Genomic DNA, 26,552 nt, shown 5'->3' with positions numbered 1-26,552 from the left:
CACTGATGGGTAATATTAGTGTTGCTAGTATTATGGTTTTTATTCATGATTATTATTGTAGTATTATTCTGGCACTGTGTGGTGGTAATATGTGGTCTGGTCACAGTGTGGTGGTATTTCTCTGTTGTATGTGGTATTATTTGCTCATGTATGTGGTCTGGTCATAGTGTTGAGGTATTTCTCCCTTGTATGTGGTAATATTCGGTCATTATGTGCTCTGGTTATTGTGTGGTGGTATTTCTCTGTTGTATGTGGTATTATTTGCTCATGTATGTGGTCTGGTCATAGTGTTGAGGTATTTCTCCCTAGTATGTGGTAATATTCTGTCATTATGTGCTCTTATTATGGTGTGGTGGTATTTCTCTCTTGTATGTGGTTGTATTCGGTTACTATGTGGAGGTAATATGTTATTGGTCATGGTGTGGCGGTATTTGTCCCTTTTATGTGGTATTATTGGTCTTGGTAGAGTGGATTGTGTTGTGTCTGGAGGTCACTTTTTTTCTCTATGAATAAAGGGAAGATTATTTCCAGAAGAGATTAAATACTTGAATGTTTAACCCCCTCCCTGTGCTGTGACTATTACACTGTAGCAAATATGCTAAGTAATCGCCTATTCTAAGGCCATGTGCCCATGTTTGGTAATTAGTCAGTATTTTACCTCAGTATTTGCAGCCAAAACCAGGAGTGGTAAAATCAGAGGAAACGTTTAATAGATACGCCTCTGCATTTTTCACCCACTCCTAGTTGTGGCTTAGAAATACTGATGTAACAAACTGACCAAATACTGAATGTGTGAATGTGGCCTAAGGATAAGTGATAACTTATTCATCTGTGGGGACCGATTGCTGGGATCTGCACCGATCGTGCAACTTTTATCCCCTTGAACTTAAAGCTGATGTCCAACTCATTCCCTGATCCATTTGTTCAATAAGTGATCACATACCTCACCTGTGGATCGGTGATCACTTGTTTTCACCAAAGATCCCCCTTACTGCAAACTACTGTAATTGTACATTAGCAATTGTGCACAGGAGATGTGCAGGAGCCGCCTGTGCTTCACAGTCAGCACTCCTCTATAACGGGGATAACGGCTAATAGGTATTTGCATATCGCTGTAGGGTGGGCCCCTGGAGTCAATTCCTCTGGTGGGCCCCAGACACCCCAGTCCGATGCTGGTGAAATGCATCTATTTGGTCAATATCAACTTGTATACCGCCACACAGAAAATGAAAATTAACACAGAATAGTCCAATGGGGCATTTACTCCCCCAGACCAAGTGATTGAAGTACAATGTCAATGTTTTCTCATCAGCACCTGAGCTCTCGCACATGAATGCGACGTCTTAGATGCCAGGCTTGCACTGTGAATGCGGGTATACTGCCCCCGGCTTCATAAGGGCACTGCGCAAGCACCGAAGGGTCTCGCATCCAGCCAGCTGCACTGGAGGAGCTTAGCCTAGAGTGCAGAGTATGTGTGGGCGCTAATTCAGCTTCATAATGCCCACAATTTTAATAAATCTTGTTACCTTCCTATGTATATTCATAGAACTATTTATCTTTATGTTGCATACGTTATGTTAGTTATACAGTGGGTAAAATAAGTATTTGATACACTGCGAATTTTGCACATTTTCCCACCTACAAAGAATGGAGAGGGCTGTAGTTTTTATCGTAGGTACAGTTCAACTGTGAAAGACAGAATAAAAAAAAAAATCTAGAAAATCATTGTACGATTATTAAATATGAATTTCCATTTTATTGTATGAAATAAGTATTTGATACAATAGAAAAACAGAACATAATATTTGGTACAGAAACCTTTGTTTGCAATTACAGAGGTCAGACGTTTGCACACACTGCAGCAGGGTTTTTGGCCCACTCCTCCAGACAGATTTTCTCCAGATCTTTCAGGTTTCGATGCTGTCACTGGGCAACATTGAGTTTCAGCTCCTTCTGATGATTTTCCATTGGGTTCAGGTCTGGAGACTCCATTACTTTGAAATGTTTCTTATAGAACCACTGCTTACTTTGCCTGGCTCAATCCATCTTCAGTGCTCTTACAGAGGAAAGGAGGTTGTTGGGCAAAATCTCGCGATACGTGACCTCATCTATCCTCCCTTCAATATGGTGCAGTTGTCCTGTCCCCTTTGCTGAAAAGCACCCCCAAATTATAATGTTTCCACCCCAATGTTTCACGGTTCGGATGTTGATCTTGGGTTGTACTCATCCTTCTTCTTCCTCCAAACATAGCAAGTGGAGTTGATACCAAAATCTTCTATTTTGATCTCATCTGACTACATGACTTTCTTCCATGCCTACTCTGGATCATCCAGATGGTCATTGGTGAATTTCAAACGGACCTGGACATGAGCTGGCGTGACCAGGGTGACCATGCGTGCATTGCAGGATTTTAATACATGATAGTGTAGTGTGTTGCTAACGGTAATCTTTGAAACTGTGGTCCCAGCTCTCTTCAAGTCATTGACCAGGTCCTCCTGTGTAGTTCTGGGCTGATTTCTGACCTTTCTCAAAATAATCCTTACCCCACGAGGTGAGATCTTACATGGAGCCCAAGACCGATTAAGAGACAGTCATCTTATGTTTCTTCCATTATAATAATTGCGCCAACAGTTGTTGCCTTCTCACCACACTGCTTGCCTATTGCCCTGTAGACCATCCCAGTCTTCTGCAGCTCCACAATTTTGTCCCTAGTATCCTTAGCTCTGTGGTCTTTGTTATGGTGGAGAGATTGGAGTGTGATTGATTTGAGTGTGTGGACGGATGTCTTTTATACAGGTAACGAGTTTTAAACAGGTGCAATTCATACAGGTAATGAGTGCAGAGTAGGAGGGCTTCTTAAAGGAAAAATAATAGGTCTGTGAGAGACAGAATTCTTGCTGGTTGTGTCAAGGAGAAATTCCATAGGTTTGGAAATCGGCTTCTTAACAATTAATGTCTGCTGAAATCTCTGATTAATAGTCAGTGTCAGCAAAAGAATTTAGACCAAACAAATATCTGGTATAAACCCTACTCAGTGACAGCAGGTGCACAAGAGCAGTGTGTTTTTTTTTGTTTTTTTTTTTGGTTTTTTTTTAACAAGCCTTTTATAGAGCAGTTGTGGGTTAATCTTTGAGTAAAATTCCTAAGTATTCCACTGGCTAAATTAAAAAATATGCAAAAGGTCTGTGACATGTATCCATTTTGGAACTTCTCTCGGTCCCTTGCATTGCTCGTGGCACCATTGTCACATAGCTCACACAGGCTATACATTTGGATTTGCGCCAGATAGCCAGTCTTTCTTATCACATCTGCATTCCATTGCTTTTTATCAGTCCAGCTGATGACCTTGACAGAACATATACTTTTCCTGATATGTAGCAGTAATCCGAAAACAAAACTGAAATATATATCAGACATCAGCTGCAGGCTTTAAAACTCCACCTTACTCCAAAGATACAAACTAAACTTTGGTTATAGAAATGTATATAGTGGTTATATAAAAGCCTATAGAGAAACATATATTTATATTTTGTATTCTCAGAGTTGCTTGGTGATAAAATACTTATTATTATTATTATTATTTATTATAGTGCCATTTATTCCATGGCGCTTTACAAGTGAAAGAGGGTATACGTACAACAATCATTAACCGTACAAAACAGACTGGTATAGGAGGAGAGAGGACCCTGCCCGCGAGGGCTCACAGTCTACTGGGAATGGGTGATGGTACAATAGGTGAGGACACAGTTGATTGTGCAGTGGTGTACTGGACTGAGGGTTATTGTAGGTTGTAGGCTTGTTGGAAGAGATGGGTCTTGAGGTTCCTCTCGAAGTTTTCCATGGTAGGGGAGAGTCTGATATGCTGGGGTAGAGCGTTCCAGAGTATGGGGGAGGCACGGGAGAAATATTGTACGCGATTGTGGAAGAGGAGATAAGAAAGGAGTAGAGAAGGAGATCTTGTGAGGATCTGAGGTTGCGTGTGGGTAGGTACCGGAGACTAGGTCATAGATGTAAGGAGGAGACAGGTTGTGCATGGCTTTGTAGGTCCTGGTTGATGTTTTGAACTGGAGTCGGGCGATGGGAAGCCAGTGAAGGGATTGGCAGAGTGGCGAGGCTGGGGAATAGTGGGGGGAGAGGTGGATTAAGCAAGCTGCAGAGTTTAGGATAGATTGGAGGGGTGCAAGAGTGTTGGAAGGGAGGCCAGAGAGCAGGAGGTTGCAGTAGTCGAGGCGGGAGATGATGAGGGCATGCACTAATGTTTTTGCTGATTCTTGGTGAAGGAAAGCATTTTTTGCAATAAAATGCAAATTATTTCAAAACCGTACAATGTGATATTTTTATTTTTTTTTAAGATAATTTTTGGGGGATTCTGTCGTTCACAGTTGAAGTGTACCTACGATAAAAATTACAGACCTCTGGGTATACCTCCACCTGTCGGGTTATACCTCCAAATAGAAATGAATAGAGCTCCGCTTCAACCATAAATAATCAGTGCTCAGAAAAAGTGATAATCAATGTAATACAAATTTCTGGCACATGTGGAATTATGAGAAAATAATATTTTTTTTATTTTTAGTGATTTCTGCAAAAAGTCACACCGTCAGTTTTGTGCCAACGTTTCGGCTCTTATATTCAGAGCCTTCGTCTGGGCAAAATTGATCCTGAGGTTGACTAAGAGGTTTGCAGAACTAGTTGCCTGAGGCAGTAATGAGTGCCTTGCTATTAGGACAAGGACGCAGCAATAGGAATGCCGAGACTGCAGTGAATCTGTGATAAGGCAAGTTAGTGGAGTGCTGGCGCCTTAGCAGAGCAGCTGGGTGTCGGGGAGGAATGTCCGGTGTAAAGGCTGTTATTGAGACTACTGTTTTGTGTTTATTGTTGCCACTTTTTCTTATGTAAACTCAATAAAATACTAAAATTTAAAAACTACAGACCTCTCCATTCTTACCCTGTTTCCCCGAAAATAAGACACAGTCTTATAGTTTGTTTTTTTTTGCGCTAAAAAAACCCCTAGGTCTTATTTTCAGGGGGTGTCTTATTCTCGAGGAGACATGGTTGGGGGTAAGCTTACCCCCCCACAAAAAGCAGACTACCCCCCCTTCACAGGATTGTCATACTTACCAGCCCCGGGCATCTGTATTGCTCCTAGATCTCCCTGTGATCTCACAGCAGGTGTGCTGCACGCCGTCCTCCCCTGTAACTGGCGGACACTCGCATAGATCAGATCACACACACACAGACACTCATACTCATATAGACACACTCACATCACATTCCACATCATTCCTCCCTGTGATCACCTGGCAGCTGTGCTCCCTTACATCTGGTTGACACTCACATACATCAGATCACATACACACATACTCCACATCATTCCTCCCTGTGATCTCCCAGCAGCTGTGCTCCCCTACATCAGAATACACAGTCACACATCAGAATACACAGTCACACATCAGAATACACAGTCACACATCAGAATACACAGTCACACATCAGAATACACAGTCACACATCAGAATACACAGTCACACATCAGAATACACAGTCACACATTAGAATACACAGTCACACATCAGAATACACAGTCACACATCAGAATACACAGTCACACATCAGAGTACACAGTCACACATCAGAGTACACAGTCACACATCAGAGTACACAGTCACACATCAGAGTACACAGTCACACATCAGAGTACACAGTCACACATCAGAGTACACAGTCACACATCAGAGTACACAGTCACACATCAGAGTACACAGTCACACATCAGAGTACACAGTCACACATCAGAGTACACAGTCACACATCAGAGTACAAAGTCACACATCAGAGTACACAGTCACACATCAGAGTACACAGTCACACATCAGAGTACACAGTCACACATCAGAGTACACAGTCACACATCAGAGTACACAGTCACACATCAGAGTACACAGTCACACATCAGAGTACACAGTCACACATCAGAGTACACAGTCACACATCAGAGTACACAGTCACACATCAGAGTACACAGTCACACATCAGAGTACACAGTCACACATCAGAGTACACAGTCACACATCAGAGTACACAGTCACACATCAGAGTACACAGTCACACATCAGAGTACACAGTCACACATCAGAGTACACAGTCACACATCAGAGTACACAGTCACACATCAGAATACACAGTCACACATCAGAATACACACTCATGAAATGGCACATACCGGTACAATCGCGCGCACTCACTGACAACATCCGGAGATACCACGTGCTTCTGGCCATGTGATCATCCTGCAGGTCCTGGAAGCTCAACTCACAGTGCACAGCGTCGCAGGTCCTTACGCCGCCAAGAAGCAAGCAATGTCGCTGGATGTGGTGAATGTGTGGATGCGATCTGTAGTGTGATTGTGAGTGTGTGTGTGATCTGATGTGTGTGTGTTCCGACGCAGGTCGTTGATGCGCTCCCCTGCTCCCGGTCGGCGTCTGGTGAGTATGATCAGGGGGTCTTCTATCTTCTTTCTATAGGGGGTGTCCACTGTCTATAATGAAGTGTCCTGCAATATCTTTAACTTTTTTACCGCTGCATGGATACTTCATTATTGACCGCGGCTAGGTCTTATTTTCGGGGGATCTCTTATATTTAAGCCTCCCTGAAAACTCCTGCTAGGTCTTATATTTGGGGGAAAATCGGCAGTGTATCAAATACTTATTTTCCTCACTGTATGTAACCTAATAGTGATGGTTTATCAGCATTTGGGAACCTGACAGGATCCCTTTAATTAATATATTTCTTTCATTCCACATTGCTCTATTGTAGCAGGGGATACATTTCCTAGGAAGCTGCTCTGATTACGGGACTGTCTGAGCAGCTGGTACAAGGTCATGAGGATTTCAAGGCTAAAAGTTCTTATTTTCAGAGACAATGTTTTTATTGTCTGGAGTCCAGATGTCTTTCTCAATATCTGAGCAGAGGCATTTCTCCTTGAAGTATTTCTTGTCGTTAGTTGCCATAGGACCTTAAACTCTTCGGCGTCTTGTATAACCTAATACATGTAGTAAAATCTCTGCCCACCTAGTTCTTATGTTTCAGTGTATCGTGGAGGGCTCCTGTTGTACTGTTACTTCAACATTTCTAAGGAGTGATCTAATATATCACACAGACAAGAGGGAGACGTTGCAGTGGTAGAGCAGTTGCCCATTGCAGCAATCACATTCAGCCTGTCATTCTTCAGAATACCCTTGGTTGCTACGATCAACTGCTCCACATTCTGCCCTAGCTTTGATAAAGCTCCCTTATTGTCTCCTATGTGATTTTAGAATTAGTGCTCTTTTTCCCAATCAGGTTCCTACAGTGTAGGATCCTTCACAGGATAATGGTCCTTTTCCTGCCTGACCCACCGAGGATGGACCACAACAGGAGCTTGATGACTGAGAAGATATTAAACCTCACCCTGGAGATTATCTGCCTGCTTACTGGAGATGTAAGGGATACTGGGAATTATGTTGCATTGCATCAGTCTAATCTCTAAATATATTATAGCGCTGTGGCCAGAGAGGTTAGAGATATTGTTAATGTATATATAGCGATATTTATCAGGGTCTTTCTCCATACACAGAATTACACAGTGGTGAAGAAGACATCTGGAGAGTGTGTGACCTCCATCGGCTATCCTCATGTGTTAGGAGAGTGGAAAAGGAATGAGTGCCCCATTGGAAATCCTCTGTCTCGGTCACTGATATATGAAAGAAACTATGAGCAGAAGATCCTAGATCTCACCAACAAGATCATTGAGCTGCTGACTGGCGAGGTTAGCGCTGTTTGGAATACTAATGTAAGACATTGTATACAGTCTAACAAAGCACAGTGAAAGTAGTAGAAGTCCCTCTAGAGGAACTTATTACATCTGAAAGGGGTTGTCCACTATTTTTATACTGATGGCCTATCCTCAGCACAGGTCATCAATACCAGATCCGTGGCAAAGAGACACCCATCTTCCCCACTGATCAGCTGTTCGTGATGCCGGTTGGAGTTAACTCCAAACATACCAGCCACTTCTCTCCAGCCCGTGGATTTCTATACAGCAGTTAGCTGCTCATCTCCCTTACCCACCCTTTCAGCTCCTGACTGAGCTGCTGTTATAAATCTTGCAAAATTGCCAGCACGCAGCATTGACTGCTTTCAGAGTAGGTCTCCTAATCACAGCTGGGGTTACACTGTCTCGACTTGTGTGACTGGTCAAATACCCTGTTATCTTTAGGTGTAAATACAGTAATGGAATTGTAGACTCCAGAATAAGACACGGTTAGATGAACGTGTTATAGCAGAACTTGTGCTGGGCTTTATAGCTTTACTAACTCTACAGCTCTGCTACTGTGTAGAACTCGCTTACGGAGGAAAGCCAGAAGCCAGGAAGTGAGGGAACTATAAGGAGACTGCATAGCTCTGAGATGCTCAAGAGACAATTGGAGAATAACCCTTTAACACAAAGTAAGGCTGAATTCAGATTTCAGTGTTTCACAAGGCCATTACTGACCACGGGCCTCATGACCTAAACTGCTAGCCTCATAAATGTTGTTAGTTTTGGGCCAGGAGACCCATGGCCGGGCTGGGCATTGCAGTATGCATATGGACCGTAAAGCATGGATGTCTGAGTTCAGTCCTTTTTAGAAACCTCACATGTTGGATCTTGCAAATCCTTGTGGAGGTCATTGATCATAGATGGTGAGTCAAGATTTTTCTGTATCTGTTATCTGTCATTTGATCGCTTCCACAAAAAAACCTTCCTGTTAATCTTTGGTCACAGACTGCATTACTCTCAGATGGTGAGTTCGGATGACTTTGTATCTGTTGCTTAATTGTTTTAACACCAAACCTATGTGCTGAACATTGGTCACAGACAGCAGGTCAAGATCATCGTGTCTGAAGGTATCAACAGGTAAACAGAGTGTTAGTAGTCTGTCCCTATCTGTACCATGCCCTGAAAAATGCGTTGTTGCTGGCTATGGCTTATGAGCCCTAAGATTTAAGGGGTTGTCCAGCCTAAAACAACAAATCCGCAGTCACTCTGTGTGACTACAGACTTGTGAATCCTCAAGATTCTCTGGTGACAAGCGCTGGAAACAGCAGTCACGTGACAGCAAATATGCGATATGCAGAGTCCTGGGATAATATATCTGGATGATGACTGTTATTGTGTGTGTCAGGTTCCTATAAGGTGTCAGGATATTACCATCTATTTCTCTATGGAGGAGTGGGAGTACTTAAAAGGACACAAAGATCTGTACAAGGACGCCATTATGGAGAATAATCTACGTCTCACAGCTTCTGGTAAGAACTTTTTATTAATGATAAAGGTACAATGGAATTTGAATGGTAGTTTAGATTTTAGATACACCCATCATATAAGATGTATATACCATATTTTCAGTTTATAAGACGCACTGGATTATAAGACACTCCCCAAATTTAGAGAGGAAAAAAAAAGGTAAAAAAATGGGGTCCGTGTTACAATCCGGTGGTGTCTTACCGGGGTGGAGTGGCAGCAACATTAGAGAGGGGTCACAGGAGGCAGGGGCGGCGGTGGAGCAGGGCGGTGCGTCGGGTTCCTAGATGGTCGCTGTGGGCGCTGTCAGGTAGGCAACATCCAGAAACTGTCAGCGGTGCAGGCTTCATAGAAATGGCACCCAAAGTCGGCGCGTGCACAGATTGAGCTATCGGCCCAATGAGAAGCTGAGATCTCACCTGCGCACGCACCACATCCAGGCGCATTTTCCTTAAGTCCGCTGCTGGGAGATCAGTGGGCCGGAAATGGCACATGCGCAGATAAGGTCTTCAGCTGAGAGCACCATTATTTGAAGCTTGCACCGCCGACATTTTCAGGATGGTCCCTGTCTCACTACCTGCAGCACAGCTTCCGCAGACCCAGCACAGCACCTGCAGCAACGCCCCTGCCTCCTGCTACCCTTCTCCACCACCTTCCTGTAAGCTACATTTGGATTATAAGATGCACCCTTCATTTTCCTATCAGATTTTTGGGAGGAAAAGTGCGTCTTATAATCCAAAAAATAGTGTGATCTATTTATCCACAATCAGGATTTGTTTCCTACAGATAAATCTAGTCAGAGAAATCTAGCAAGTGGATCTCATAATTCTCAGTATTCCCAACTTTGTACAGCCAAAGATCTCCCACAGAATGATCAGGTACATGGAGGAGAGATTTCTACAGATACCGAATATATTCTTCATATTAGCTATATGACTCTTATTCGTTTGCTTTTCTTTTGAAAATGCAGCATGATGGTACCCTCAATATAAAAGTAGAAGATTTTGATGATGACGATGACACATCTTTTATGGAGATGGAACATTCTACTGATAACATCACATGTAAGTGATGGCATGATCTAAAGAATGGAATCTAATGTTTCCCAAGAGTCATATTTTAGGAACCATGATATGCAGTTGTTGGTCTGGCTGTAGATTGACAGCGATTGGCGCTACCCAGTTTCCCCGAAAATAAGACACGGTTTTATATTTTTTTTTTTTACCCTGAAAAAAGCTCTAGGTCTTATTTTCAGGGGGTGTCTTATTCTCGAGGAGACACGGTTGGGGGTAAGTTTTCCCCCCACAAAAAGCAGAGCCTCCCTTCCCGGGATCGTCATACTTACAAGCCACGGGCGTCTGTATGGCTCTTAGATCCTCCTGTGATCTCCCAGCAGGTCTGCTGCACGTCTCCCCTGTGTCTGGCTGACACTCGCATAGATCACATCACATCTCACTCATACTCCTACAGACACACACACAGATTCCACATCATTCCTCCCTGTGATCTCCCAGCAGTTGTGCTCCCCTACATCTGAAAGACACTCGCATACATCAGATCTCTCAGTCTCAGGCCCGTTTCACACGTCAGTGAAAAACACTGACGTTTTTCACTGGCGTGTAAAACACGCACATGTCCCTGCGTGTGCCGTGAATCACGGCACACGTGGGTTGTCTAAGTGCAATCCGGGCTCCGTTCTCTGTGGCCCGTGATTGCACTTAGTAATCAACTCACCTGCGCCCTCTCCCGCTCTCCATGGTGCTGATCGCTCCCGCGGTCCAGCATCCGGCCGGCGCTGACCCCCGCAGCAGCTGCTTCCGGGTCGGCTGTGTCGGGCATCATGAATATGCGCGACAGTAATGAGCCGGCTCAGAGGCAACAAGCTGCACGGGCTGCAGAGGACATCGCTGGACGCCGGGTGATTTAAAATGTTTTTTATTTTAAAAGCACGTTTTTTTCTGGCACGTGTTTCACGGACCACACCACTGCGTGGTCCATGGAACATCAGTGATGCCAGAAAAAAATGGACATGTCTCCGTGCGGCAATCACGCACACGCGGGTACGCAGCACGGAGACACGTGCAGTGAAAAATCACTGACGTGTGAGCAGACCCATTCATTATAATGGGTCTGCGTATGTCAGTGATTCTGGTACGTTTAAAAAAAAAGCACAAACGTACCAGAATCACTGACGTGTGAAAGAGGCCTCACACACACAAACACACACACCACATTATTCCTCCCTGTGATCTCCCAGCAGCTGTGCTCCCCTGCGTCTGGCCGACATTCACACATCAGAACACAGTCGCACATCAGAAAGCATGCATACATACACATACACACACACATACATACATATATACACACACACACACACACACACACACAGCTTTCACATTATTCCTCCCTGTGCTCTCCAATGGTCGCTCCCAGCAGCTGTGCTGCACACCGTCTGCCTCCTGCCGACACTCACACATCCGATCGCATACACTCACACATCAGGCAGCATACACACACACATCCAATCGATCGCATACACACACATCCAATCGCATACACTCACACACACGATATCGCACATACCGGTACAATCTCGCTCACACACTCACCACATCCGGAGATACCACATTTTTCCGGCGATGTGATCCTCTGGCAGAACCTGGAAGCTCACTGCACTGCACAGTATCGCCGCCGAGAAGCAAGTGATATCTCTGGATGTGGTGTGTGTGTGTGTGTGTGTGTGTGTGTTCTGATCTGATGTGTGCGTGTGTGTTCCGCCGCAGGACCTTGATGCGCTCACCTGTTCCGGCGTCTGGTGAGTATGATCGGGGGTCTTCTTCTTCTCTCTTTAGGGGGTGTCCGCTGTCTATATAATGAAGTGTCCTGCAGTGTCTTTAACTTTTTTACCGCTGCACGGACACTTCATTATTGTCCGCGGCTAGGTCTTATTTTCAGGGGATGTCTTACTTACTCATCACTGAACACTCCTGCTAGGTCTTATTATCTGGGTATCTGGGGAGGTCTTATTTTCGGGGAAACACGGTAGCTAGTGTAAAATTGGAGAGATGCTCTTCTCTAGACTGGAGAAACAAGTAGTTGGAATTCTTGACTTTACATATATAGTAGAGCTCAAACAGATGTGCAAGATTGGTCACAGTAGTCCTTGGTTCTTCCCAAATCTAGGAGAGTCCGCAGTTACATCAAAACAGGTAAATTTTGTTCTTAACAGATGGATCCAGTAAGAGAGAATCAGTAGAAACCTGCTCCAGTCCGCTCTGTTCCCCAGAAGATCTAGGTGAAGATTCTAATGCTTCAGAGGATCATCAGGTACTTACTGCTGGTGTCTCACCGTGCACTCAACATAATCCTACAGCTGTGTAGGCCTTTTGGTCACTCTTAGGGGTAGAATTTAGCCAATTATCTCATTTATTGCTGGTGTCTAGCCATTAACTCTAACTTGTACATTATTTCTTTTATGCTTTGAATCAGGATGATGATCTGCTTGATATTAAAGTTGAAGTTGTTGATAAAGAAGAAGAGGAGGAGGAAGAAGAAGAAGAATTGAATTGTTCAGCTGATCCGCAGTGTAAAGAGGAACAAGAAGAAATTCCTGTATTTATAGGCATAGGTGAGGTATCAAGTTATTTTAGTTTAGGAGGAAATCATACCCTCTCCTATCTCACACTACCAATACCAGAAGGAAAAGAGAGGTCAAATCTATAGTGATTCATAACAAGACGCTGCCACTACTAAAAGTATGGAGCTGTACCTCCTGAAATAGCAGGTCAGCCAGGATGCTAAGAATTGGACACACACTGATCTTATATTTATTCAACATGCATATGATGGACCAAACTGAAGAGGTGTTAAACTAATAATTTAAGAACAATAGATGTAAAGGAGTATGAAAAGTACATAAATGTAGGCTGTATGGTCTGGAATGTGACATACACTTATCACTGTGATGTGGCTTGACCTTTTTCTTCCCACGTTGGAGCTATTATATAACATTAATTTGGCAATGTAAGCTCCAGCTCCTTACTTCCTACTATAGTCCGTTCAAAGCACAGAGTATAGAGATTTCCTGTCTGTGCTTTGACCGGTAGCTAGCCTGTCAGTCACGCACAGCCCCGCATACATGTGTCCGCTGAATAATGATGTAATGGAGCACGTCCTCGGCAAGTTTTACAAGGACTAGAGGGAGCAGAAGCCACAGAGGTAATGCACATGCTGCACAGAGAATAAAAATAATCTTATCAATTAGTGCCTTTGTCCATAGAGGATGAATCTGGGCATTCCAGAGGGTTAGATTACCGTATTTTTCGGACCATAAGACGCACTTTTTCCCCCCAAATGTTGGAGGAAATTGGGGGGTGCGTCTAATGGTCTGAATGTAGGGCATGGCTGCGGGGAATGAGGGTGCTGCAGTGGAGCGGGTCATCAGGGGCACGAGCAGGCTGCAGCAGCGCCTGTCGTGACCACGTGGGCCCGCTCATTACATATGCACGCCCATCCTCCCGCCCATCATCCCTCAGCGCTGAAGCCGGCACTGACAGGTGGGCGGGGTGATGGGCGGGGACACGCGCATAATTATCAGCCGGTTGTGATCACCCCTGGCAACTACAGCCTGGAGTGATCATGTGCGGCTGTATTCACTGCCCCCCGCACATCATCATCAGCGCGGGGCGCAGTGAATCAATGTACTCACCATTCCCCTGCAGCATCGCGATGTCCTCCAGTCTGCCGGCCCGGCTGTATGGAAACTAGCAGGGCTCACAACGATGACATCATCGCTGTGCGCACGTGTGGCCACACAACCGTGCCGGCTGACTGGAGGACATCGTGATGCTGCAGGGAACATGGCCGGCTCAACACAGCGCTGCCGGCACAGACAGGAGGAGGAGCGACGCTGCGTGAAACGAGGAAAGGTGAGTGTAAATGTTTAATTTTTTTTTTGTGTGTGCCGCAGGATGGGGGTATATGAGCAGGATGATGGGGGTATATGAGCAGGATGATGGGGGTATATGAGCAGGATGATGGGGGTATATGAGCAGGATGATGGGGGGTATATGAACAGGATGATGGGGGTATATGAGCAGGATGATGGGGGGTATATGAACAGGATGATGGGGGTATATGAGCAGGATGATGGGGGTATATGAGCAGGATGATGGGAGTATATGAGCAGGATGAAAGGGGTATATGAGCAGGATGAAGGGGGTATATGAGCAGGATGATAGGGGTATATGAACAGGATGATGGGGGTATATGAGCAGGATGATGGGAGTATATGAGCAGGATAATGGGGTATATGAGCAGGATGATGGGAGTATATGAGCAGGATGATGGCGTATATAGCAGAATGATGGCATATATAGCAGGATGGGAGCACATACCAGGATGGGGCTATACCAGGATGAGGGACATAAATATATACACAAGGCAGGAGGATCATTACCAGGATGGAGTAAGTAGTAGAGAATTTGGGAACATTACCTCCATAATAGTGTCAGCAGCAGATCATCGCCCCATAACAGTGTGTCATGACCACATTTTTTGCTTAAAGTTTTATTTTCCTTCTCTAAAACCAGGGTGCGTCTTATGGTCTGCTGCGTCTTATAGTCCGAAAAATACAGTACATTAGAATAAATGAATACATTATGTAACATATTGCTTCCTTATAGTGCACTGAGTCTGAGTGGTGTCCGTGTCAGCACCTGTAGCTTTATCTTCTGTAATATCATGGACTGAAAAAACAAAAGTCTTAAGATATCACATACTAAGTGAGCTGTTAGGAGGGAAAAATTGTGATTTATCCATCCTGAGACTGTATTGGAGTCCCAAGATGGTGCTTTGTAGGATAGGTGGAGTGGGCAGACTCTTGGGGTGCGAGTGTGTGAGCTGTAAGCCGGATACACAAGCCAAATCGCACTGTGTGTGTGTGTGTGTGTGTGTGTGTGTGTGTGTATATGTATGTATGTGTGTGTGTGTATATATATATATATATATATATAAAATATCAGTACAGACCAAAAGTTTGGACACACCTTCTCATTCAAAGAGTCTTTTTTTATTTTCATGACTCTGAAAATTGTAGATTCACATTGAAGGCACCAAGACTTTGAATTAACACATGTGGAATGAAATACTTAACAAAAAAGTGTGAAACAACTGAAAATATGTCTTATATTCTAGGTTCTTCAACGTAGCCACCTTTTGCTTTGATTACGGCTTTGCACACTCTTAGCATATTCTCTTGATGAGCTTCAAGAGGTAGTCACCGGAAATGGTCTTCCAACACGTCTTGAAGGAGTTCCCAAAGATGCTTGGCACTTGTTAGCCCTTTTGCCTTCACTCTGCAGTCCAGCTCACCCCAAACCATCTCGATTGGATTCAGGTCTGATGACTGTGGAGGCCAGGTCATCTGGCGTAGCACCCTATCACTCTCCTTCTTAGTCAAATAACCCTTACACAGCCTGCACGTGTGTTTGGGGTCATTGTCCTGTTGAAAAATAAATTATGGTCCAACTAAACGCAAACCGGATGGCATAGCATGCCGCTGCAAGATGCTGTGGTAGCCATGCTGGTTCAGTATGCCTTCAATTTTGAATAAATCCCCAACAGTGTCACCAGCAAAGCATCCCCACACTATCACACCTCCTCCTCCATGCTTCACGGTGGGAACCAGGCATGTAGAGTCCATCCGTTCACCTTTTCTGCGTCGCACAAAGACACGGTGGTTGGATCCAAAGATCTCAAATTTGGACTCATCAAACCAAAGCACAGATTTCCACTGGTCTAATGTCCATTCCTTGTGTTCTTTAGCCCAAACAAGTCTCTTCTGCTTGTTGCCTGTCCTTAGCAGTGGTTTCCTAGCAGCTATTTTACCATGAAGGCCTGCTGCACAAAGTCTTCTCTTAACGGTTGTTCTAGAGATGTGTCTGCTGCTAGAACTCTGTGTGGCATTGACCTGGTCTCTAATCTGAGCTGTTGTTAACCTGCGATTTCTGAGGCTGGTGACTCGGATAAACTTATTCTCCGCAGCAGAGGTGACTCTTGGTCTTCCTTTCCTGGGGTGGTCCTCATGTGAGCCAGTTTCTTTGTAGCGTTTGATGGTTTTTGACACTGCACTTGGGGAAACTTTCAAAGTTTTCCCAATTTTTTGGAATGACTGACCTTCATTTCTTAAAGTAATGATGGCCACTCGTTTTTATTTACTTAGCTGCTTTTTTCTTGCCATAATACAAATTCTAACAGTCTATTCAGTAGGACTATCAGCTGTGTATCCACCAGACTTCTGCACAACACAACTGATGGTCCCAACCCCATTTATAAGGCGAGAAATCCCACTTATTAAACCTGACAGGGCACACCTGTGAAGTGAAAACCATTTCCGGTGACTACCTCTTGAAGCTCATCAAGAGAATGCCAAGAGTGTGCAAAGCAGTAATCAAAGTAAAAGGTGGCTACTTTAAAGAACCTAGAATATAAAACATATTTTCAGTTTTTTCACACTTTTTTTATTAAGTATTTCATTCCATGTGTGTTAATTCATAGTTTTGATGCCTTCAATGTGAATCTACAATTTTCAGAGTCATGAAAATAATGAAAACTCTTTGAATGAGAAGGTGTGTCCAAACATTTGGTCTGTACTGTGTATATGTATATAAGAGAGAGAGACAGAGAGATATATTTGCTATAATTAAATTAAAAATTCCCATATTCTTGAGAATGGAGAGAATGTTTAATAACACATTAGTAGCACATTTGCTTGGTTTTCCAAACACTTTGCAGTTTTAACCATTTATGATCATGAGATTAACTCTTTAAAAGGAAATGGGAAGAGAGTCCTTTAAGTAAAACAAAATAGTGTATAACAGTATGAAGTGATCTAATATTCAGAAATTCAGCAAATAATCATTGTTGCAGTGTAAAAAAGGAAATTTGGCATGTGATGATGTAGTATACATTAGTTGTTGTAGTAGATTGGAAAATATAAAAAAGTAAATTTTGGCCCGTAGTCAACTGGGTATTTATTTTGAGGATTAGCGTGGCTTAAAAAGCAAAAATTTTAGATCAGAGAAGTTATAATGGTTAGCCGAATATAAAATAATAAGTGATGGACCACAAACCAGATGATCGGGAAAGGCGCGAAAAGGACAAGTAGTTAGACTGAAAACAAGTACCAAGGCTACTCCCTCTACTACAGGGTCAAAAAACAAAAGCATGCAGCAAGAAACATTAATGAGAACTGGATAAAATTTCATGGCTCCTATCATTCTTGCCCTTAAAATAAAATGATATTGTGCCTGCATTAAGATCACTATCACATACCATTGTATGGCAGAGCAAAACACTTTGAAACACGTTCCACCCTTGGAAATCAATTGGGCACCATATTATTGTGTCTGAAGACGTTTGTGGAGAAGAAAAAAATGATTTCAGAATTAGGCAAAAATAAGATGGTGTACAAGTGGCCAAATTGTAGCTTTTGGGAGAGAGATAAAAGTAATAGCATAGTACTCCAAATATGATGGTGATCTTAATGTGGGCAAGATGAGAGCATGATGTGAAAAACGTGTGACAATCACAATACATTAGGTGGTCCATGTCCTAGCTTTTTTTTTTTTTTCTCAGACCTAGAGGTTTTTCAATAGGACTACAGACTCGATCTATGGGAACTATATTTTATCCACAATAGCACAGGCGAAGGTAACAATGTTTGTAATATATCATCAAAGAAACTGGCTTCTTTCAGCCAATTTCTATTAACCATTTCTTCACTTGCCTCCTAAACTCACCATGCCTTCTGAAAAACAAGCAAACAAAAAACAAAAACGCAGAGGAGCAGATTGAGAAAACCGCTAAACGGAGACACAGAATAGAGTGCTCAGCTTTCTAACAAGCCTTTTATCAAAGCCTAGAGATGGAGTCACATCTACGCTGATCGCTAGTGTTGTTCAATGTCCTCCACACATCTGCTGCTTCTGTGTATATGCTAACTAAGGAATGAAGAGCAGGAGTCCCTCTTTGTGTCCTGTGCTGAGCATGGGAGACCTCATAGCAGCAAGTCTCCACTCAGCAGCTCAGTAAATTGCAGATTAAAATATACAGCTTGCAATGGGGAAAACTTTTGAAATTGGCCTGAAGTAGCATTAGTCCTCATATGTGCACATATGTCGGCTTATTATGAAAATTACGGTAACCATTTCTTGGTATGTTTAAAAAAAATAAATAAAAATATATTAGCTTAAATTTTTCTAAAGAAATCATTTTTCTTTTTTTTTTTTTCCCCACAGATGGGCACAGCAAGAATCAATTTTTATCTCCTGTTAGTGAAAAAGATACAGCTGTTACTCAAAATTCTACAGGAGCGAAAAAATTTTCATGTTTGGAATGTGAGAAATGGTTTGTACACAAAATAGATCTGGTTAAACATCAAGAAATTCACACTGGAGATAAACCGTTTTTGTGTCTAGATTGTGGGAAAAGATTTGCCAGAAAAGCAAATCTAGTTCAGCACCAGAGAACACACACTGGGGAGAAGCCATTTTTATGTTCCCTCTGTGGGAAATGCTTCAGCCAAAAGTCGGGACTCCTTGGGCATCAAAAAACTCACACAGGTGAAAAACCATTTTCATGCTCGAAATGTAGCAAATGCTTTACCCAGAAGTCATGTCTTATTGAACATCAGAAAATTCACACAGGAGAGAGGCCATTTTCATGTTCAAAATGTGAAAAAAGTTTTATCCATAAATCAGATCTTGTAAGACATCACAGAATACATACAGGAGAAAGGCCATTTTCATGTCTGGAGTGTAGGAAATGTTTTACCCAGAAGCAAGATCTTGCTAAACATGAAAAAATTCACACAGGGGAGAAGCCATTTTCTTGTTTGGAATGTGGAAGATGTTTTACTCTTAAATCTGATCTTGTTAAACATCAGAGAATACACACGGGGGAGAAGCTGTTTTCATGTTCAGACTGCGGAAAATGCTACACCCAGAAATCGGGTCTTGTTGACCATCAAAAAATGCATACAGGAGAGAAGCCGTTTTCATGTTTGGACTGTGGGAAACGATTTACTAAGAAATCAAGTCTTGTTGATCATCAGAGGACTCACACTGGGAAGCCATTTTCATGTTTGGAATGTGGAAAAACGTTTAATAGAAAATCATCTCTTGTTGAGCATCAGATTCTTCACACAGGGGAGAAGCCTTACAACTGTGTAGAATGTGGGAAAGGTTTTAACCAGAAGTGGGGGCTCGTTGAACATCAGAAAATTCATAGAGGAGAAAAGCCTTTTTCATGCTTGGAATGTGGGAAATGTTTTACCCAGAAGTCAGGTCTTGTTGACCATCAAAAAACTCACACAGGAGATAAGCCATTTTTATGTTTGGATTGTGGTAAATGTTTTACCCGTAAATCAGTTCTTGCTGAACATCAGAGAATTCACACGGGGGAGAAACCATTTTCATGTTTAGAATGTGGAAAATCTTTTTCCAAAAAATCAGTTTTTGTTGACCATCAAAAAATTCACACAGCAACAAAGAAGTTTTCATGTTTAGAATGTGGAAGAGGTTTTAACAGGAAATTAGATCTTGTTGAGCATCAAAGGAGTCACACAGGGGAGAAGCCATTTTCATGTTTGGAATGTGGCAAATGCTTTTCTAAGAAGTCTGTTCTTGTTGACCACAAAAAAATTCACGGCAAAAAGAAACCGTTTTCTTGTTTGGAATGTGGAAAGTGTTTTTCAAGGAAATCGTTTTTTGCTGACCATCAGAGAATTCACAAAGAGGAGAAACCAGTGCTTTATCAAAATCCAGAAAATATTTTAAGCACAAATCAAAGTATTTAGGACATCTGACTCTGGCACAATCAGTCCTTTCAAGTTTCAGAACTTTAAGTTGTCATTGAATTTCCTTGATTTTCCGCTCCGAAATTGAAATTTTGTGAGAACAATGATGGCTAGAATCAAAGAAGGTATAGGGAATCAAAAAGAGCCTTACTGTGTTTTTGAAGTGGTAAAACGTTGTCTTCTGATCAAATGACCAGATTTCCATCCTTTTGCCGTGTGTCTTGGAGATTCTGTTTAAAAAGAAAAAGTGTTCTTCCTTTTAGTCCAAACAAATTTCAAGAACAATGTACAAATCTGAATTTGATTTGCTATGGTCAACATAAAGTACTGGAAGAGTAGGCACTGCCCAACCTATACTCGATTATCCATGGAGAAAATGTTAACACTTATTTGTCCAAGCCAATTTACTGATGACTGTCCAGAGGGGAAAACATATTGCAATTCTGTTATATCAAAGTCATAATTATGCTATTTAAGGTCAAATATGATTTATGATTTGGTAGATCAGATAGCTCATCGGTCAGCTAGTTTGCTGACGCTCTATACACCCCAGTTAATATTAATTCTGGTCTGGTTCTGCCCCAAATCATCTTTGTATATACATTTTGCCTAAGCTTGGTATTTATAGATAATTTTGCATTAGGCCCACCACTGTATTTTGGTCTGATGTGCTGATAGGTAAAAGAAGTTGGCTTCAGAATTCAGTAATGATTAACCTGCTTTATTACGACAACCCAACTACATAAACGGCGGCAACATTTTGACCCCCTAATATAGGTCTGGGTGTTTGTCAAGCTAATGGAAAAGTGCAAAGCCCCCCTGTTTAACCGTATAGTGACCAAGCCCAATATTTCTAATCTGACAAGTCACTGTGGTAATAATCCAGAGATGTTTCAACATATTCAGTGATTCTGAGATAGGTGGGACGGTTTTGTGACACATTGTACTTTGTTATTGGCAAATTTTGGTTCATATGCTGTGTTCTGTGGTTGTTTTGTTTGTTTGTTTGTTTTTTTTAAATTTATAAAAACTATTGGATATTTGACACAAATATTCAGAAATTAACTATTTCTAAAGTTTGAATGTTTATAAACCTGAGCACTTATCCATCCATATAGGGGCTTTTGCCCCTATAAAAATCATGCCTATTGACAGATTTTACTTCTTTTCTGTTATTACTGTAAATTCGAGGTCTTTAGTGCACCCTTGGTGTGGATAAATTCTCGGTATATCCTTGTGTGTCCCCTCAGTTACCATTCTCCGCCCCTCCACTCGGGATGATTAACAGCGCTGACAATCCTCAGCCCTGCTTGTATTCACATTGCAGGTGCCAAGAGCTCACTCAATGTAAGTGTGTGCAGGTTCTTTATGATGCATATGAATATCATTGGCCACTGCGCACACACACACACACACACACACACACACACACACACACATACACACACACTGTCAGATCATGCTCTCATCTCTGTCCTGTCAGCATCATCCACCCACTGCTGTTTACGGTGTGCAGCAATCGGTCACTGTAGACGAGAAAGGGGAATCTTAAGGTGCCGCACACATTGACATTTGTGTAAGCTCTTGGCATCTTCAGTATCAGTACATGCATGGCTGAGAATACAATACAGGCAGCAATCCATCCAGTGCTATCAATAATCACAAGGGATTATGGTAATTGAGGGGCCAGAATAATGCACCCAGCACTTGGCCACGCCAAGGATGCATCAAAGCCCCTACATTTGCATATATAATAAAATGGTTTTTACTATAGAGAGCAATGTGAGCCAGCTCGTCAGAATCTTCGTCACGTGAACTAGAAGAGGACCAGAGAGGAGCTGAATGCAATCGTGAGTATATTAATACACCTTCACTACACTGTATATAAAGGATTTTCAATGGGTTAAATGTTTAGTAGGGTTTTTATTTTTTATTTTTTTCTTCTCTTCTTCAAAAAAATGTTCCAAACTATTTTCAGAGACCTATTCAGTTTTGAAGTGACTTTAGCCAATAAATTAGAAAACCACCAAAGTAATATTTTGAATATAGCACCCTTTAATACTAGAAGTCCCAGGAATTTCGAGCACCATAGGGTTTCAATGGTAGAAATGTTAAATGACCCCTCGCTGGGACTTCTAGTGTTAAAGCAGGAGTGTACATAGTAATCATGGGGCCCCATAGTAAAGGGCATCATTGGAGGCCCCTGCACCACCACCATCCCAAAAAATGGTGGGGATCTCAGTGCACAGGCGTAGTCACTGAAGGCAGTATCTCCCAGCTTTTTAAGACAGAGCGAGAAATGTATTACAGGACTTATAAAGTAATTTTCCCCTTTTGAACCCCCTTAGGGTTCTCACACAATATGTTACCTCTTTCCGGGCCCCCATAAAGTATGATGCCAATAAAAATGGTCCACAAACACAGTATGATACCCACACAGTGAACTCTTTCACGTAGAGTATCATGACTCAACAATATCCCCAACACATCCCACCATACAGTAAAATGACCCCCACAGATCCCTCTACACAGTACAATGTCCCCCACGCAGCCCTGCACACAGTATAATGGCCCCAAACAGCCCTACACACTGTATAATAGTTCCTCCATACAGAAAATTGTTGCCTCACTACCCTCTACACAGTATAATGCCCCTTTCACAACTCTCCACATAGTATTATTGCCCCCACAGCCCTTCATACAGTATAACGGCCCTCACTGAACCTTACAGTATTATGATCCCACCGTATAGCCCCACAGAAAGAATTATAGCTACCCACTAATAAAATTATAAGAGAACTCGAAGTTCTTCCACTGCTCTGGTCTCTACATTTTGTATCATGAAGCTTTGCACAGTGGGATGCCATGTAGTGATGTCATCACATCCGCTGTGCTGAGATGTCAGACCTCAGACACCTTGAGAAAATTATAGAACAGAGAGCTGATGGCTACCTGTTCCATTATTGTATTCAAATTGTATCTGCATTCAGGGTACAGGTATACTGAAAGCTTCACACTGGCTGACAGGGGCCCGGTGTTGCCGTCAAAACTAGGACCTCTACCTGGAATCATGGGCTCCGTAGCGGACGCGTGATCTGCCACTATTAGCGGTCACCACTGCCTCAAAGTATTCAAAACTACTGTCAGGAAGTTTGTGAAACCTTTGAGTGTTTCATAGGAAATAACGCTAATGGTATGAAACATTACCCTTTTTTTTCACTAAAATGTCGCTAACTTCCCAACAGGCCATCATTATTGGCAGACCCAGGTGCCATTACATTACCTCAAGTTGCAAAGGCAACCATCAGGACCACATGACTATGAGCGTTGAAATTACACTGTGGCAGTATACTTAAATCCAGATGTTCACAGCATGCCTCCATTTCAGAGAGACCATGAGCAAGAACAATATATGGGTCCTTTACAGTCCAATAGCTCCTCATAATGCACAATTTCACCTGCTTTGGAAGTGGAAGGGGTACCGTTGCCTCTTTGATCCCTGTGTGCCCCCACAGGATGCATTAATGGTATGTCCACTGTCCACTCTTGCTCCATTTGGTATACTCACAATAGGCACTCTCGCCATACTATTGCATCTATCTTCAGCAACACTTTAACTTGCAGTATCAGCCGATCTCTAGCTTACTATACTTAATTTATTTCTCCAACCTTTTGGCTAGTATATATGTTTCTACATTTGATTTTTTTTGTGCTGGGCTACTCACAAAAGTCAGATTCTGGAGACCAGCTTTTCATAACTGCTTGTTAATGCAAGAAGCTAACAGACAGCCATTACCTGCACATCGCGGGCCCATGAGCCAGACATCGCAGGCCCGCTAGCCACACATGGCTACCAAGCCACCGGATGGGGACCCCTGTTTTATAATGTACAGATCGTTTGCATGGAACTGAGCCACCAGATCCTGGTCTAGAGTGTGCTGTAGTTACATTCTGGGGTAGGAGTTAACTCCTGACATCACAGCCACCTCTCTACATTGATTTCTATACTGCAGAAAGCTGCTCACCTCCCTTTCAGCTCCTGACAGGGCTATTTTCAATTTTAATTCCAACTGGTGTATGCCGTATCTGATATAGCGCCTGAGTGTGCTCAATACATACACACCTAGACTATAATGTTACGCCAGGGTGCGCACAGTTGTTAATTTAGAGGCCTGTGCACTATTGTATAGATTGAGAAAGATCTAGATCTATAATAGGGGTTGAATTGTTGCTGCTGTATCTGTATTTCCGATGGGACAATAAAGCCAGTTGATCATGATTAGGTGCTGAAGCCAACCTTTTTCCCTTGGTAATTTGTTTGGGGAAAAATGATCATCCCACGTTTTGGCGTTTATGCTGCTACATGATATTGAAGCTTGACGCGTTCTCAAACACAAGTATGTGACAAATGGGGTTAATTTCTATAATATTATTTTTGTTATTTGAACAATTTTGTACTGCGGTAAGTGAAGCGTATTAACATTTGATAACCTGAAATCTGCCAACACGTGCCCATTCTTTCCTCAGATGTGTTTCACGTTAAATGCTTGTTTATACCAGTTCAAGTATATTATTGTATTAGACAATTAAATCTTTTGTTTTTGAAGTTTGACTGGAGTATATCTGGAAAGTCAAGCGTGTACGCCGGGCCTAATCATAAAATGTCCATTGGGACATTTGGTTGAAAGAAAAGATAATTTTTGTTTATGAAGTAAAAAGAATCTTCCACCAGGTTTTTGCTTCCCCATCAGAGAACAGCATGGGGTAGAGGCAGAGATCCTGATTCCAATGAAGTGTCACTTACTGTACTCGCGTGCTGTAGTTTTGATCAAATCAGTTTTATTTTCTTCCAGTTTTCTAAATTCGGAGTTCTTTATAACCCTGGCCTTACCACTGATTGACAGCTTTCTGTATACACTGTGTATAGAGTTCAACAATAACTTCCATCCCAACTTAAAAGCTAAGACATGCTTTAAAAATAGCTCAAAAGCAAAAAGACAAACAAATAGTACTCCCATGTGCAACTGGTATCAATCAATAGAGACGAATAATAAGCAAGGAATGAAAGTGATACAATAGTATATGCTCCATTAGGTGGTCAGGAGGGTGAGGAGGGGTATGTAGGCAATTCGGAATGGCTGCAGCTATAAGATAATTACCTATCAATGACCATTGTCATTGACTATCATTCACATTGACTACATTGACATTGTCATGACTATTGTCATTGACCTATGTCAATAGTAAATATCACCCTAATACCTAAGGCAGAGGATGACACCCTATAAAACACGTAATATGTTGCCCCCACTTCTCACCAATCCCTGCTAGGGCCCTAAGTGTCTCTATGACCCCCAGTAAAGGTGAACTTAAATCCTACGTGAAACACCAAAAGACAGCAAATAGAGTGCAGCTGATACACCTTAATAGTGATCCTGATTACTGCACCAGAGGAACAAGGTATCCACTAGAGGTGTCGCTCTATCATAGACCCCTAAAATGAATGACCCATATAAGGCACAACAAATCCCCATTCCAGGAAACAATGTGTGTGACTTTGAAATCAGACAATTCTAATGTTAATATTTGGTAAACACCTAAAAAAAAAAAATATTGTTAAAGGGGTTATCCGGCTTATTTTTCATTTTTTAATGTCATTTCACTATTGGGCTACGTTGGGGCAGGTAAGTAGATAGCCACCTGCCCTGCTGTCAGCCCCTCTCCCCCGACTCAGAGCGCTCCTGCCGTTATTTTGCTGCTTCTTGTGATGTCACGTCGACAGGGCAGGACCTTGTTGACTGGCATCATAGCCGACGACATGTTGCCGCCCTGCTGGGCGGGTACAGTGCGTCGGAGTCCCCGCCCCTTTTCCCCTGCACCCTCCCACACATTCTGAAGTGCAGTGGTCTCAAAGACTCTGCCCATAGGCCGCAGGCAGCCCCTGAGGCTTTTTGCGATGCACAGGCCCGCAGCCCCTTTGGTGATCGCTGCCTGTGCTGGAGTCACGTGCAGTCAGCGCGTTATATCAGATAACTGATTTCCAGGCGCTGTGCAGATGCAAGCTCTCTATACAGCTACTGCAATGATCATACGCCAGCCAATCAGAGGCCAACAGCGAATTACTGGAGAAGCTGTATACACAGCTCGCATCTGCACAGTTCTGTCAGTGGCAGCCCCTGCACCGTTTATCAAGGGGACTGCGGTCGGGCTGTGTCGGTCAGCGGCGGCCTCTGCACTGGCAGCATTTATCAAGGGGGCTGCGGTCACAAGAAGCAGGACACCCAAGGGAATGGAGGAGAGGTAAGAAGGATTTGTCTTTGTGGGTTTTTTTGTGTGTGAAGAATGGCACAATATTGGACACTACTACAAGAT

At 42.8% G+C, this 26,552-nt stretch overlaps 1 protein-coding gene across 3 annotated transcripts in view; it reads left to right on the top strand.

Annotated features, from left to right (window-relative positions):
- LOC142311211 (uncharacterized) overlaps positions 1–24,739 on the top strand; it is a 42,844-nt gene extending 18,105 nt beyond the window's left edge. For 2 of the 3 annotated variants that reach the window (XM_075349410.1, XM_075349411.1), the window contains exons 2-9: positions 7,342–7,480; positions 7,616–7,831; positions 9,204–9,327; positions 10,109–10,200; positions 10,293–10,386; positions 12,552–12,649; positions 12,812–12,950; positions 18,622–24,739. In XM_075349410.1, the coding sequence (XP_075205525.1) occupies positions 7,373–7,480; positions 7,616–7,831; positions 9,204–9,327; positions 10,109–10,200; positions 10,293–10,386; positions 12,552–12,649; positions 12,812–12,950; positions 18,622–20,180 (2,430 nt within the window). In that variant the 5' untranslated portion in view covers positions 7,342–7,372 and the 3' untranslated portion in view covers positions 20,181–24,739. The remainder of the gene's footprint in view (positions 1–7,341; positions 7,481–7,615; positions 7,832–9,203; positions 9,328–10,108; positions 10,201–10,292; positions 10,387–12,551; positions 12,650–12,811; positions 12,951–18,621) is intronic. The other variant, XM_075349412.1, reaches the window with a different exon arrangement.
- The last annotated feature ends 1,813 nt before the right edge of the window (positions 24,740–26,552 follow it).

This window comes from Anomaloglossus baeobatrachus, chromosome 5 (assembly GCF_048569485.1).
Source record: "Anomaloglossus baeobatrachus isolate aAnoBae1 chromosome 5, aAnoBae1.hap1, whole genome shotgun sequence".
NCBI lineage: Eukaryota > Metazoa > Chordata > Amphibia > Anura > Aromobatidae > Anomaloglossus > Anomaloglossus baeobatrachus.
The sequence above is the reverse complement of the archived record's forward strand: the minus strand, read 5'-3'. Positions and strand labels throughout refer to the sequence as shown.